Source organism: Heteronotia binoei, chromosome 7 (assembly GCF_032191835.1).
Source record: "Heteronotia binoei isolate CCM8104 ecotype False Entrance Well chromosome 7, APGP_CSIRO_Hbin_v1, whole genome shotgun sequence".
Taxonomy (NCBI): domain Eukaryota; kingdom Metazoa; phylum Chordata; class Lepidosauria; order Squamata; family Gekkonidae; genus Heteronotia; species Heteronotia binoei.
In genome coordinates this window covers 67537383-67553750 of record NC_083229.1, presented here as the reverse complement: position 1 = coordinate 67553750, position 16368 = coordinate 67537383, and the positions used below count along the sequence as shown (strand labels likewise).

Sequence of the window (16368 nt, the reverse complement as noted above, 5' to 3'; positions counted from 1 at the left end):
GAGTTTTGCTTCTGATGCCTGCCAGTAGTAAATACACACAAACAAGTGGAGAGCAGACAATCAATTAATGCCCTGCCCAACCACCTTGGGCAAAAGGGCAGTGAGTCAAGCTGGCAGGTGTTTGAGCATCCCTAGTGGCCACTTCATTACCAGCATAAATGCCTGTGCATTTGCAGCAGCAATGACAAGCCAGCATTTTGTAGGGTTCTCATTCATGTGTACAGTCCTTATCGCATTTACAACTTGTGCAAGAGTAATAGATGCCATCTAACTCAGCCTTCCACTTGCCCACCCAATAAATTTATTTATTTATTTATTTTCACATTTATATCCCGCCCTCCTCACCGAAGCAGGCTCAGGGCGGCTAACAACAACATAATATCAACAATAAAACAATAAAACAATCACAATCACAAATCAGTTAAGAAGTTAAAACACGTTACAATTTAAAATTATTAGTACAGTTTTAAAACAACAGTTTGGTGCTAACATCATGCCATTCTTCAGTGGTGTTGGGCATCTACACACTTTGGTTGAAGCCCATTTGAAATAATGTTGTTTGCAGGCCTTGCGGAACTAGGCAAGGTCCCGCAAGGCTCTAACATCGTCTGGGAGTTGGTTCCACCAGTGGGGGGCCGCAATAGAGAAGGCTCTTTCTCTAGTAGCCTTCAATCTCGCCTCCCTCAGTCCGGGGATTACTAATAGGTTGTGCGATCCAGATCTAAGTACCCTCTGGGGAATATATGGAGAGAGACGGTCCCTAAGGTAGGCAGGTCCTCAGCCGTATAGGGCTTTAAAGGTAATAACCAGCACCTTGTAGTGAATCCAGAATACTATCGGCAGCCAGTGCAGTCTCCTCAGCCCCGGCTGTATATGGTCCCGACTAGGGAGGCCCAGTAACAGCCTGGCTGCTGCATTCTGCACCAGCTGCAGCTTCTGAATTCGAGAAATGGGCAGCCCCATGTAGAGGGCATTACAGTAGTCTAATTTCGAGGTGACCATCGCATGAATCACTATTTCTAAATCACCGTGCTTTAGGAAGGGGACCAGCTGTCATGCCCGCCTAAGGTGGAAAAAGGCAGATCTCGCAGTGGCTGCTATCTGGCCCTCCATGGCCAATATGGGCTCCCAAGCTGGTAGAGGGATTTCCCTTCCCAGACCACTGTGGCTCAGACAAAGGACTTCTGTCTTCATTGGATTCAGCTTCAGACGATTCAGCCTGAGCCACCCCGCCACGGCTTGTAACACCAGGGCCAGATTTTCTGGGGCAGAGGCAGGCCGGCCATCCATCAGCAGATAGAGCTGGGTGTCATCAGTGTACTGATGGCAACCCAGTCCAAATCTCTGGACAATCTGGGAAAGGAGGTGCATATAGATATTAAACAACATCGGGGAAAGCACCGCCCCCTAAGGCACCTCACAATTAAGCAGATGCCTCTGGGATGACTGTCCCCCGATTGCCACCCTTTGTCCCTGACCACAGAGGAAAGAGGAAAGCCATTGCAAGGCCAACCCCTGAATCCCCGTGTCAGCAAGGTGATGAACCAACAGCTGGTGGTCGACCATGTCGAACGCCGCCGACAGGTCCAACAACAACAGTACTGCTGACCTGCCTCAATGTAATGGTATTTCAACACTAGTTCTCTAAAAATGTATTAGCACTCGTATATAAGGTTGCAATGATTTCCATTAATTCCCACCTCAGGACTTTGGAGAGCCTCCTCAAAAGGTGGTGATACTTAGTACCAGTGAGTACCAGCTCAAAAAAGCCTTGTCATTCCTATGCAAATGTCTTATTTGAATTATAACAGCCTCTACTATTACTACAACCTTTCTTCAATGTTTTCTTCAGAGAATCTGCTTTCTGAAATCTCAGGACCAATTGGCAATCCTACATTCAGGGAACCTCTTATTCTCCCCCAAGAGGGAGAATTTACAGGTTCAATATACCAAAGAAGTGAGTCACATGATGTGCTTCAAGAAGAAGTGAGTCACATGATGTGCTTCAAGAAGAGAGCCCTCACAATCCCCCCCCCCCAATGAAGTTTTCTGAACTTACTGAGTCTACTTGATTTGCATCACAGAAGCTCAGGCGGTGGTGGAAGTCTTGTTTTTACATGACACTCACTATGTGGAACTTTTTATGTGCAAAGCATGGCTACCCTCCACAATTTGTGCAGTCATTTCATGTTTTTTAAAAAATATTAAAACACCCTCAATTGTTTTCAGTATGTGCCATTCTGGGAAGAGTAAGCACTCTGAGTAAATATGAATTGGTTGAGTATATTTGACTAAGAAAATAGGACATTCCTATTAAATAAATGTGTAATTTCAAGTATATTACAGCTAATGAGTGATGTCGTTACTTCTCGCAATATATTCAGTTGCAGTCACCCTATTTAAATGATTGAACGAATTCTTGATTAAGATCAAAACATAAATGAGTTTGAGCAGGATTTCTTTGCTGCTTTAAATGCAGTGCCTTATCATAATGTGTATCAAAGACAAATTATTTTTGAAAATTAAGAATATTAAAGAATATTAAATGTCAAGGAGAATAATTAGTCAAAGACAAGTTTCATCTTGAACACAATTTAATAAATGATAGCTTATGTGATACTTTGTTGCAAATGAGCATCATATAGCTTCAGATAAAATCTAATGCTGTTAAGTTCTGGTTCTGAAACATTATAAGAATGGACTCCTGGTAGCAGGACGGCTGCTATTGACTCTGTTTTTTGAGGAAAGAGACACAAGAATCAGTGAGACACTAGTGCAGGGGTACTCACTCTGTGGCTCATGAAAAACCACATTTGCAATTACCACCAGTCAAAAGAGTTATGTGCCTATTATGTGAGCTACACAGAATGCTTTATCTAGTCTGGAAGTAATCCAGAATCAGTTCCTAAAATGAATTCTTGCTCTCCCTAGGGGCTTTCCTGCTGCCCTGATAACGGCTGAAACAGTACTCCCTTCCATAAGAGCACGAGTACACCTAGCTATAATAAAACATTGGGGGAAAAGTAAATCCTCTCATCATACTTCCCTAAATTACCATTCATTTAATCTTCTACTATCAAAAAATCACAGGTGTTCTAGATACCTCAACAACATTATCCAGAGTTATTCTATTCTTGACGATCTCCTAGGGGCCCAAAATGACAATTCTCAATTTAGGGATTGGCTATATTTTTCAGATGTGTCACTAGATTATTCTCTAATCCTAAAATCTAAAGTAGTCCCCTGGTTCAGACTAATCAAATCTGATCGTCTGAGATCCCCATACCTGGTTAATATCTCCAGATTTAACACCAGAATATCCTTCACAGCTCTCTGCTTTTAGACTATGCAAACAACTCTGTTAACTGGTTGATATTCCCACATCCCAACAGAACGATGTTTCTGCATTTGTAGTTCACCTATGTTAAAGAACCTTCCCCATTATATTCTATCTTGTCCACTCTACAATGCTCCCAGAATTAAATTTCTGTCTGGAGTACTAACCTCCTTAAAAACAGAGAAAGTGAAAAGATAATATTTCTGTTATTTGATAATGATGCTCATTTGTCCTATAGAGTCTTGTTGTTTGCCCTTGCAGCTAAGAAGATAAGAGCAAGAATAATATCAACTTCTTGAGGTTGGCCTTTCTGGGGAACTTTTGAGGTGTTAATTGGGAACTTTGTTGTTTGTATTGTTTTGTAATGGCCAATGGCTATACACAATAAATTTTTGACTGACTGACTGACTGATGTGAGCCACCCCCACCAAAATTGCATAAATAATGATGTAAGATATGGATGTCTTACATCAAGCTGGCTAAAGCCACCATGACCCCATCATGGCCTGCTTGCTTTTTTTTATTCTGGGCAGTGGCCAAGGGGTACTTCTACTGTCCTGTCTGCAGCTAGTCTATTCTCCTGGCAGCCACCCAGATGCTAAGATGACAGAATGAATACTGTAGAGAAGGATGGGAAGTTGCTGGAGAGGGGGGAGCCTTTATTTTCATGAGGCCCATAGTTTAGGGTGACTTTCAGCTTAACTTTCTTCCAGTCTCTTCAGTGTTTCAAGGTGGAAATACCACCTGCCAACCACAAGCACAACTACACAATGAACTTGCCTACTTACCTGGAACATGGAGTGGATGTTGCATTGGGGAACAGTGGCCAAAAGAGTCATAGGTCCCCCCAAGCCACTGAATTTCACTGCTTCAGGGTCTCTTCCTCCCAAAATGAAGATTTCAGAATTCCATGCATTCTGTGCTTCATCTACATTTACAAAGGGTTAATTAACCCTTCACAATGGCAGCCACTCAGATAAGCTTGTTCCTGAGCCATTTAACTTCCCAGTGCTCCCTGTTTAGCTGTGAGATGTAGGTGACAACCAGTGGCATTCTGTTATTTCCCTGCTGGCTCTGTCCTATGTAAGATGAGTCCTGCAAAAGAAATGGGTCAGTCTTCAAGAAAGTACAAGGATCTCTGTTGATTGTCTGTATAAACTATATAAGTGTGTGAAAAGGTGGACAGCACTGTTCACTCTGCCTCTTATAAAGGGGTGGTGAAGAACTAGAGAGACAACAAGGCTATGGATGGAAAATTTGCAAAGACTGATGCTGAAAGAAAGAAAAAGGAGGAAGTCAAATAACAGAAACAGGCACACTTCTGTATAACCTAAATGCATGTATATAAAATAAATACTTGCTATTTGTCTGAAAAAAGCACCCTTTTTGGAATGATGGTGGCCTAATTGACAAAAGCCATATGGATACATTTACTCCTTCATGGTGTCAAATAAACAGCTGTGCAAAAAAAAAAGCAGCATTACGAAGACACATTTGTGACTTTTCTGAGTTGAGAATCTATCAGTGCCTTCAAAGCCAGCAAGTGATTTGTACTAATAATATGTTTGGTGCATGCAGCCCCAGCATGTGGCTTTGTCAGAATTATTTTATGTCAAAAGCACATATAATTACTTGATCTGAAGTCATAGTGTGACTCCTTCATGTCGGCTGTTTAAGCTTTCACTTACTGATATTGCTGCTGTTACAGCTTAACATACTAACAGCACAGTTTATAGGATTTGCACACAGAAGTGGTTGACAGCCTCTAGAATGGGTAAGCAAAACACATAAGAGAAGTGTGGAGCTAACAGTTCATACAAACTGTGGAATAAAGAAGTACACAGAAATTTTATTCATGATTGGTTCATTCTCTTTTTAAAATAATTTGTTGACATTCTTTATTTGACTAGAATATGGGGGGCTCAGGTTTGAATCCCTCTTCAGTCATGGAAGCTTATTGGGTAGCCTTGGCTGAGTCATAAGCAGGGTTAGTTGAGTCATAAGCAGGGTGGTTGAGGCTCAACAGGGTTGTGGTGATAATAAAATGGAGGATGGAAATTTGGTCCACAATTTGTAAAGTCTATTTTTGCCATTTACAGCGCACCCACCATGCAAATCAGCATGAATTTCTTTAGGTTAGATGAGTTACAACTTAATAGAGGACCCCAAAGGGTTGTCCCCTATCTCCTCTCCTATTTGCCCTCTTTGTTGAACCCTTTGCTTACATAGTCCACAACACACAGGAAATCACAGGTATATCTGTTGACAATGTTATGACCAAAGCAAGTCTTTTTGCAGGTGATATGGTTTTTTATTTATCTAACTCTCTTAATTCTTTAACAATCCTAAAGGAAAAACTGGATGAATTTAGTAAATACTCTGGTTTCTCCATTAATTTTAATGTCAGAAATCTACCCTATTAATATTAACAATGAGCTTAAGGTACTTATTGCATCAACATTGCCTTTCAAATGGGTAATGAAAACTTGGAGACATCTGAGCATTTTCTTCTCTTTAAATCTGTCTGACATATCTCGTGAACTATGGCCCTATAAGTAAATCTATGACTTTGATTTCAGGGGAGTGGTCAAAGTTGAATTTTTCAATCTTGGAAAAAATTGATCTTCTTAATTTTTTTCTTTTGCCCCATCTTCTTTTTCTGTTCCAAAATCTTGCTATTCCTTTGATACAGAAAGATTTGATGAATTGGTAATCTCAGTGGACTTCCATTCTATGGAATAATAGGAAACCTAGGATCTCTTTGTCATTATTAGCTAGACCTCGTAGACTGGGTGGTCTTGCTGTCCCATTGCTTGAAAAATATTTTATGGCGGCCCAGCTAAAATATATAGTTTTTTAAGCCTCTCCTTATTCCACACCTGCATGGGTTCAGATTGAAAAGGCTGACTTACCCAAAGTTTTATTGCATGAGTACATTTGGAACTTTAAAGCTGACAGAAAGGAGTATGCTACTTCAAATCCTTTTTTGAGGTTTACTTTATAGTTATGGGATCAGTGGAGAAACACTTTATCTCCTGCCTCATCCCCGGTAATGGCTTTTCTTGGCCAGTCTTGGTTTCGTCCCGGAAAAGACAAAAATGATTCCAAAATTTGGAGAAATCACAATATATTTAGAGTCACTGATATACTATCCAATGGTAAATTGTGTTTTCTCCCGCAGCTGGAACACAAATATAAAATAAAATTCCCATGGTTTTAGTATACACAAATTCATCATATACTTCACCAAACTGTTCCCCTAATTTCAGCCAGTAGACCTCTTAATCCTTTGGAAAAGAGAATAAAAACAGGGAATACTTCTATAAAAGGAATTATCTCTATTATATACAACCTTTTGAATCTGTCACTTTGGTCTGGCTCCTCCGTGCAGCAAAATGCTTGGCAGAAAGATTGCAGAATTACAATTAATGACAACCAAAGGGAACAAATTTGGTTATCATCTTTATTTAAATCAAAGTCATATTATTTTAGATTACAGAACTACAAAATTTTTGCAAGATGGTATGTAACACCATTTACACTGTTCAAAGGCAAGGCAAAAGAGAGTTCACTCTGCTGGAAAGGCTGTGGGCAATCTGGAACTTTCATACATTGTTGGTGGGAGTGTCCTAAAATCGTAGACTTCTGGAGGATTATTCTGATAAAAATAACAGAAATAGCTGGTTTGAAATACCATTTACTCCAGAATCTATTTTGTTAAACTTTTGGCCAGATTCAAATTTTTCTTTGCTCCAGAAATAACTAATTGCTTTATTGTTATTAGCTGGTAAAGTTGTTATAGCTCATTACTGGAAACTGTCTAAAGCTCCTACTTTAACCTGTTGGTTTAACAAAGTCTGGGATATCCTTATCCATGATAAGTTAGCTTCCAGCATTGCTATGCAGACAACTCGAAAATAAGTGACTGGTTTATTGAAAAGTGGTTTGTCTTTTTTGGAGTATGTTAATAACAAAGAATCTAACTTTGGCAAAATCTCACCTAAATATATGACTATCATGATTTATTAATAGTATTGCAGCATTCTTCTTTTAGAGGCTTGATGGTGTTTTGTTCTGTTGTTTTTCATTGTATTTATCTGTGCCACTTAAAGGCAATGTATACTTATCAGATTGTAGTGACATATTATTTTAGTTTAACTTGTCTATTTGTATTTGCTGTTTTTATAAAAGTTCCAATAAATTTAAATTATTAAATTAAATTTAAATTATTAAAATGGAGGATGGAAGAATTATGTTGTAAGCTCTTTTGGGGAGAAAAGTGGAGTTTAAACAAATAGTTCTGTAGTAATTTTATTTGTTTCAATGTGATCTGTAATTTTTACCCTTTCCCCAATTGGGATAAAATTCTCAAGAACTGTACTTCTCATCCAAGAGAGCCCCCATTCTTGAATTCAGTTAGGTAGCAGAAAGTCCTCCCTCTGTCTCTCCCTCTCTCTGCTGTCTATTCTTCCTTCATGTTCACATGCAATCAATATCATCCCAGTTTTTGGTACTTCTAAAGGTTGTGAACTGTCTTCCACAGTGGTAGACATTTTGAGCAGAACAACACAGCTTCTGTTTCTGTTGTAAACTGATATCACCTTGTAAGTGGCCTTTTTGTCTTGGTTTAAGGACATTTTAAAGTACTCAGAGTCTGGGGATATGAGCTAAATACTCTACATGGGGTGAGCAATTTACTCTTCTATGATCTTTAGCCAGACCTGCTGTTTTATAGGTGATAAAACATCATGAGTCTCAAAATAATCTAGAATCCTTCACCGATAGAGTATTATTGCTGTGTTTTTAAAAAAACGAATTCTAGAGTGGATCCTGTGCAAGCTAGAGACATCAAAGTTGCAGGGGACTTTCCCTGGATGTTCCTCTACATGCCCTTCAAGTTGTTGCCTTGAAGTTTTGTAAACATTTTGCTAGAGTGGAGGTAGTCTTTCTGGGAATATATCTGCTCTTGAACCAGCATGAACCTCCACAAACAACATCAAAGCTTGTGCAAAATTTGTGCCATCACCCTGCCACAAACTTGACTTCACAAAACACAAACTAGCCAAAATCCATAACAAACTTCAGTTCATGAGGCAGTTTGTGCCCATCCCCACTGAGTATCACTTTTTCATCTTCAGTTTTCTCATCTTCAAAAAACTGGAAAGAATTAATAACTATATAACAATAGAGTATTTTTCCTGCTTTGTGAACAGTAATAAGTACAGGATTCAATACTTGTCCATGAATAAAACTTTATTTTGTAACGAGTTATTTACCTGACTCTAGATATATCAGCTTTCCCCATATATTTCAGTCTTTTTCAGACTGATCTAGAAAGTGTCACTGAGTAATTTTTAAAATTTATTTGCATATCATCAGAGTTGTGAAGCATTTTGTACAGTAAAAGTGCTACACAAATAAATATTCTGTTCTGCTAACATAAATTATTCTATTTAATGGTACATAATGTCATTAGTGTGCATTCTTATCCCCAGTCATATGCATGATGGTAATCCTCTGGGCCAGCCAATCTATGCATGTGTTATCAGAATTTAATTCTGTTATCAGAATTAAATAGTCAAACAGTGCCAGTTTAAGCAGAGTTACACCTTTCAAAGACTATGCACTTCAATGGACTTAGAAGACTGTGATTCTAGTTAAGATGGCATTGTTAGTGGAATTTTTCTTGTTAACTTTAGACATTTTACAAGAGTTAATTTTAATCATACATTTTATTGTATAAACTAACAGTAGGTCAAAGGACTATACTATGTTCTTGTTACATAACATCACATTAGCAATTATATGATATTCCATTAACAATTTAAAAACAATTCAATCAATTACAGTTAGTAATTATTGCATTTTTATCTTGGATTTAGATCCCTGTGTTTGGTGTTCTTTGCCCCAATTTCCAATGCCCTTGAGGTGGCAGCAGCTCCTGTCGCCTTGACAGAGAGTATCTCAAACTCAACCAGTCCCAGTAATTTACTGGTGAAGAAGGAAGCTGGGGACACTATGAGCTATGAGGCTGTATTGGCTGCCAGGGCAGGGGAAGAGAAGCATTTGGCTTGGGAGCTGATGCAGGCAAGGAGGAATGGAGGTGGGGAGGAGGACAGTGCTGTGGGATCAGAGGCTGGCCTGGACTCATGGCCAAAGACCCTGGGAGTCAGCAGGACAGGCAGCAGGGGACACAGCAAGGACAGAAACGTCACATCAGCAGCCAAGGGAGGCAAGGTTGGGTGGCACATCAGCCACATCCAACACCAAGACCATAGGGAGAGGGCAGAATGAGCCAACACACCTTTGATTGGACTACCCCTTGGGGACCCTGCCTCCTTTCTTTTGAGGAGGGGAATGGGTTGGTCACAGTGTGAGGAGGTGGCCAAGAGCTCTGGATTTAAGGATAGAACAGCACACAAGCCAGGGAGGAAAAGCACATGGCTCTCTCAGGGTGGGAGTGGTGGCAAATCCAGATTTAAGGAGATGGAAGGAGATGTAATAAATGGAAGGAGAGCTAATGGATGGAACAGAGGGGAGCAGGTATTTGAAACCTCCCTCCTCCCAGTTTTGAGACCTTGGCCTGGATGAGTCGTTCCCCTGGAGAGCTGAGCCCAGGGGTGCCTGGACCTGACACCATGTTTAGCCATAATGCTCACATGAATGATAGAACTGTACAGAATCCTAGAACTGTGAGCTCTGGTTGCAGCCCCACTGCCAAGGGGAGTGTGTGTGGGAGGTTGCTGAAGGGAGGGACTTCCAGTCCTTGTATCCCATTAATCATTTTATGCCCCCATGTTTGAATAACACTCATACTACTTGATTTGGAATAACTTGGCCACAACTTCATTGGTTACAGTTGTAAGAAGCCTTGGCACAGTGTGAGGAACTGGATTCTGGACACTGACTGACCCAGTGGCCAGTCAATGCTCTCTTGTCCACCCCAGCTCACTGTATGGGGACTGTGAACCATGGTATGACAGGTCGCTTGATCCCACAAGGATGACTGACTGTAAGTGGTCTCCCCTGTCACCTGAGTGGGAGGGTAGCCCTTGACAGCCACTGAGTAGGACAAACTTCTTGAATCCCTCACCTCAAGATTCCTTAAGGGGATCCCCCCCATACTCAGGAAAATGGGCATACAGGCTGGCCTTCCTGAGAATAGATTTGACCCCATGCTGATACTGCCACAAGAGCCAGGCCTCCTGCCATCTGGCTCCTGCCAGTTCTCCTACAGCTATAGCCAACTAAGCCATCCTCACTGGGGGATGAATATCTGGCTGCATATTAGTCATACACCCAGATATTCATCCCCCAGTAAGTCAGGGGGAACCCATCAGGCCAAAACATGGTGATGCAAACTGTCCAGATAACCACAAGGCTGGAGGGTGATTTGGGGTAGTATGGGGCTTTAAATGTCCTTTGGCCAACCCCACCCCTCTGCCCTCTCTGCCTCCCAGGATAGGCCTGGTCATGGGCCCAGGTGGGGCCAAGCCTCCTGTGCTTGTAGCCTGGCCCCCACCTGGCCAGTGAGAACCATGACCAGTGGCATTGCCCTCCTTGTCCTCCTCCCTCCCTGTGGGGCTACAAACAGGATGTATGGTAAGTCTGGGCCCTGGCTTCTGAAAGCTTGCACTTGGACTATGATTAGTTCCCAGAGAAATGGAGTGTCACATTTATGAAATTCTACTAGTAGACCCATTAAGAACATTGTCATGAGCTCTCAGTTATAAACTGCTTTATTTTCTCACATAATTTCAATGAATGATATAACTTATTTCAATGAATGATACTTTTGGCATGTCTGGATGAAGCATTTGGCTCCTTGCCAGTCTAGTTTCAGACTTTATTATGGAACTAGAACAGTCTTGGTCCCCTGGACCTATGACCTGCTCCAGGAACAGAGGAAGTGCAATTCTGTTGATTCTCCAGGACTTCTTGGTAGCTTTTGATACCATCAGTCATGGTATTCTTCTAGATTGACTTTGCAGGTTGGGACTGGAAGGCACTGTTTTTGCTGGTTCTGGTCCTATTTGGATGGTAGGTTTCAGAAGATGAGGATGGGGGACTGCTGCTCATCCCATTGGCTTATGGCCTTCATGGTCCTATAGGGATCCATCTTGTACCCTACACTTATCAACCTGTATTTGAAACTAATTGAAGTAATCTGGAGATCTGGGCTGAGTTGTCACCAAAATGGTTTTCACTGGGTTTTCATGCTCAGCTCTATCTCAGTCTTCCAGATGATCTCTGAACTGGTATTTGGAGGCAGTTCTGGAGTGGATGTGAGCTAATAAACTAAAGATTAATTCTGATAAGATGCAAATGACCCTGGTGAAGAGAAGGTCTAACACAGGACTTAAAATGTCACCTGTTTGTCATGAGCTTATACTCTCCTTGAGGGAATGGGTCCATAGTTTGAGGGTGCTCTTGAACTCGAGTCTACTTACTGCTGGGTAAGCAGGCAGTACCTGTCTCCAGAAGTGCCTTTTATCAGCTTTGAGTGGTTAGCCAGTTGTAGCTTTTCCTGAGCAGAAAAAGTCTGGCTTCTGTGGTGCCCTGGTTACATCTAATTTAGATTCAAAATACTCTTTAAAATAAAGCTTTATTTAAAATGTTAGGTTGGCCAGACCTGACAGCGTACACATGGTACTTGAGCAGGAAAGCTCCATTGACAATGGAAAGTACATCACATAGTCTCTGTTCCTTCTCAACTCTTTCTTCACTTCTTTTGTTCTTCCCCTTACTTTCCAATTGAGATGTGCTCAGTTCTTGCTTGATACCAAATATACCTTTTTAATATCTCTGCTGGTTTCAATCAGATCATCAGTCTCCAGCTGTCTCTGCTTCTTTCAGGGTCACTTCTCCTTACCTTGCAATGTTGGCTTAGGGTGGAGGAATCTCAACAAACTGAGAGATTTCCAGCACTTCACATGACAAATTTGTGAATAATCTATTCCAGGGCCAGGGTGTACAGCCTGTGTAGTCTTTGGACTATATGATACCACTTCCATAGATAACACATGTACATCCTTTCCTTATGCTCCTGTAAATTTTCTCTGTTTCTAAAAAGGCTTACGAAATTAACAATGTTAACATTGCTGAATACACAGTTCAAGGAAAGTTGCAGTTTGCAAATTAGCTGTTTTCTTGATTCTGCAGACTTAGAAGCATGCATATAAGCATTTAATTAAGCATTTTAATGCAACATAATATACTAGCAACCAGTGTTAGGTATGGAATATAGATTCCATGCCTCACACAGATCATAATGAGAGCTAGCCACAATGAAGCACTGGCAATTTGAGAACAGGTACAACTACCTACAGATAAGCCTGTAAATTCTGTAAAATAAATTTAAAAAATTGTCAAATGATTTGAGCTTCAGCAGTGACACCAACAAAGCATCATCTAGCAAACAGCATTCTGTTTGGAAAAGATTCCTCGGTGTCATTGTTCAATTGCCATAGAATTGCTGATGAAACAGCCCATGAATGGATGTCTGCAGTGTCAAATGTGAAAGAACAAAAGGCTCTCTTCTGGCCTGGGAAGAACAGTCCAGTTTATGCACTGGCAAAGCAACAGCCACTGGTGATTTTACAACAGCAAAGTGCAAGATAAATGCCAAGTAAAGATGTTATGAATCTGTGTAGTTAATTCATGACATCTCAGTATAGTTAATTCATCCATGCAAAAGATGTTGTGGTAGCAATTTAAATTGGTATGAGATAGATTGCTTTATAAAAGTTCAATTTTTTTTAAAAAAAAACCCTTCCAATGAATTGAAGCATCTTGTCTAGGAGAAAGAATAAATAGGATAAAGCTTTTTCATTTACAAAATAGACAGCATAGGGGAGGAGTTCATGACAGAAAATTTAAAATTATGAATAGTGTGGAGGAAAACAGCAAAAGGATCCTCCCTTGTTCTTTCTCAAACTATTAAAATACTGGATCATCTAGTGGACTTGATTACTTCATAGCGGGGAAAGTGTGTTTATTACATACTTAAAATCAAACTCCCCCCCAGTGCATCTGTTTTGTATGCAGAAGGAATAAAAGAAAAGATGGGACCCTGCTAGTTAACTACAGGTTTACAACTTCAGAGGAAATTAATCTGTAATGAGAAGGGAATATCAGTTTGTCTTTGTGTGGGCTGACCTGCTAACTGGAAACTGCTGGGCTTGTTTGCTGAGACAGCACCTGTGCTCTGTTTCCCAGCCAAGAGGGGTGAGTGTTCAGTTCAGAAGGAGCTATCCAGAACTCAGACATTCAGGAACTGTGTAGAGATGCTGCTGCTTAAAGAGCTATCCAGCGTTTCAGCATCACAGCAATCTGTTTGGGATTCTCAGTTTACGGTTGAGCCTCCAGAGCAGAGTACCTGCAGAAGGATGCACAAAAGGACAACAGAACCTCAGCTAACAAGGTAAGGAAGAAGGAAAAGGACTAAAGAGTAGCTTTTAAAAACTCAAACCACGAACAGCATAATAGAAATGTGAGAATACTGTTGAGAAGAATGAATGAACAGAAGAGAGAATCGTGTATTAGATTGGTTAGCCTCTCATTTAAGAGTCGTCATTCAGAGAATGAATATGTGCTTAGTATTTCCTTCCTTATGTACTTAGTATTTCCTTCCGAAATACTTATTTGTGTGGCATGTTACCACTATGCAATTCAAAGAAATAGAAATAAGACAACTATATGACAACAGACAGTTTTGCACTAAGTAGTAAACATTATATGTATTTCACAAGAGGTGCATTGTGTCTAAAAGCCAGAAGCATGTCCAAACTTAATTATTTGTACAAAAATGTATTTTCTTTAGGAAATCTTGAAAATAGGAGAGTTAGAAGTACAGATGCAAGAACACTTCCCAAGAACTGCATGACCAGTCTAAGTAAATCAAGAAGAAAGTGCTTTAAAAGGTAAATGACATGAAGACCAGTCATGACTTTATCCTAAACAGCTGTAAGAATGAGGGATATGAAGCAAGTCTCTGAGCCTCAAGGAATTTCAAATGGATGGACCTCATCTGTGATCTTTTTTTAAAAAAAGCTCTGCACTTCCCAGGTTCACCTAAACTAAACATTAATCAGAGGACACAAGTCTTGGTAACTGTGGAAAATGGATAATTTTTCCTCTCAATCTGAACCCAATGTTTCCTGCCCTGAGGTGGATGTTGGTTGCCATGGCACAGGACATTGGTGGCAGAACATGTCAGCTCCACAACTGATCCCCAAGTTCTACATCGCTGTGCCCATCATTTACTCTGTTATCTGTGCTGTAGGACTCACTGGCAACTCTGCTGTCATTTATGTCATCCTAAAAGCTCCCAAAATGAAGACAGTGACCAACATTTTCATCCTAAATCTGGCTATTGCTGATGAGCTCTTTACTTTGGTTCTTCCCATCAACATAGCGGACTATCTGCTGCTTCAGTGGCCTTTTGGTGAATTCATGTGCAAACTGATTATCTCCATAGACCAATACAACACATTTTCAAGCATTTATTTTCTAACTGTCATGAGCATTGATCGATATCTGGTGGTGGTTGCCACTATCAAATCAAAGAAAATGTCCTATCGCACATACAGGGCTGCAAAGTTGGTGAGTGTGTGCGTTTGGTTTTTTGTCACAGTAATTATCTTGCCCTTCAGTATCTTTGCCAAGATACATACCGAAGAGGGGAGATCCCAGTGTGTATTTGTCTTTCCCAATCCAGAGGGCTTCTGGTGGAAAGTGAGCCGGCTCTATACCCTGGTTGTGGGTTTTGCCATTCCAGTGTCCACCATTTGCATCCTGTACAGTGTCATGCTTTACAAACTAAGGCACATGCATCTCCACAGCAATGCTAAGGCCTTGGATAAAGCCAAGAAGAAAGTGACCATAATGGTGCTGATAATCTTGGCTGTATGCCTGTTTTGCTGGACCCCCTATCATCTCAGCACTGTAGTAGCCCTCACCGCAGAAATCCCGCAAACCCCTCTGATAATTGGGATCTCCTATTTCATCACCACCCTGAGTTATGCTAACAGTTGCCTCAATCCATTCCTTTATGCTTTTTTAGACAATACTTTCCGGAAGAGTTTTCGCAAGTTGATTGAATGTGGGACTTCCTCATAAAATTCTGATCTCTTTTAAAACCACCCCTTGAGTCCCTTTAAAATTGAATGTTTCATTTTAAGAAGCTTTGTGAAGCACCATTGGAAAGGGACAGCTTGGCCCGCAAACCAAATCTAAACTTTTTGTAAGCTCAAGAGACAGGAACTGGCTGGTTCTGTTCTTTCACTAGCAACCAATGTACTTAGACTGGATGCAAAAGCTTGTTGAATCACCATCCTGTAGGGCATTTCTTCTCTTACACCCCTACACTGTAGATTTCCCCATCCCTTTGGTATGATATGCAATGCAGTTTTCTGGAATGTAAAATACAGATTTTTTCTTAAAAAATATGGAATAAATAAACATGATTTATGGAATTATATTAATTGAAGAAGAGTCTTTTAGTGGTAATATTGCTGAAGTTTTGTAAATTCAAATAAAAATATGCTGAGTGCCTTTGCTTAATGAATCTGAACTCTGCCAGTTTTCAGTCTTCCTTACATGTATCTTCCTGCATTCCTTCCTTTATCATATTTTATGAGCAAAACAATTTTTCAAATTTGGCAACATTGGTGCTTTGTGACAATTTTATGCATAATCCATTGGGAAATTGTCCTGCAAAATGTATTCTTGTACATCTCTCTTTTTTTTCATTTCAAGGGGGGGGATAATCTCTTCCTATTTATTTCCTTCTAGTGGCAATGCAGACTTGGCCTTATAATGCAGTTGATTTTAAACTACAAAGTGCAAAATTTATACATATGAAGTCTATTTGATGTTCTTCTATTTGATGGTTTTCCATTTTACAAAGGAAAAAAAATCTTCTAGAATAAATGTCAAAACTTGAGTTCTGTCACACATCTTAAATAAATGATGCTCTTCTATTTAGATATCCAAAACAAGGATATAGACTCTCAAAAGTTAACCAATAA

The 16368-nt window shown here is 40.3% G+C and overlaps 1 protein-coding gene across 1 annotated transcript; it reads left to right on the top strand.

Annotated features, from left to right (window-relative positions):
- The first annotated feature begins 13436 nt into the window (after positions 1-13436).
- NPBWR1 (neuropeptides B and W receptor 1) lies at positions 13437-15666 on the top strand. Its single transcript, XM_060242970.1, has 2 exons — positions 13437-13760; positions 14160-15666. The coding sequence occupies exon 2, from the start codon at positions 14459-14461 to the stop codon at positions 15455-15457; it is 999 nt and encodes a 332-aa protein (XP_060098953.1). The 5' UTR covers positions 13437-13760; positions 14160-14458; the 3' UTR covers positions 15458-15666.
- The last annotated feature ends 702 nt before the right edge of the window (positions 15667-16368 follow it).

Coding starts and splice junctions, on each gene's coding strand:
- NPBWR1 (XM_060242970.1), top strand. CDS start 14,459: ATGGATAATTTTTCCTCTCAATCTGAACCCAATGTTTCCTGCCCTGAG.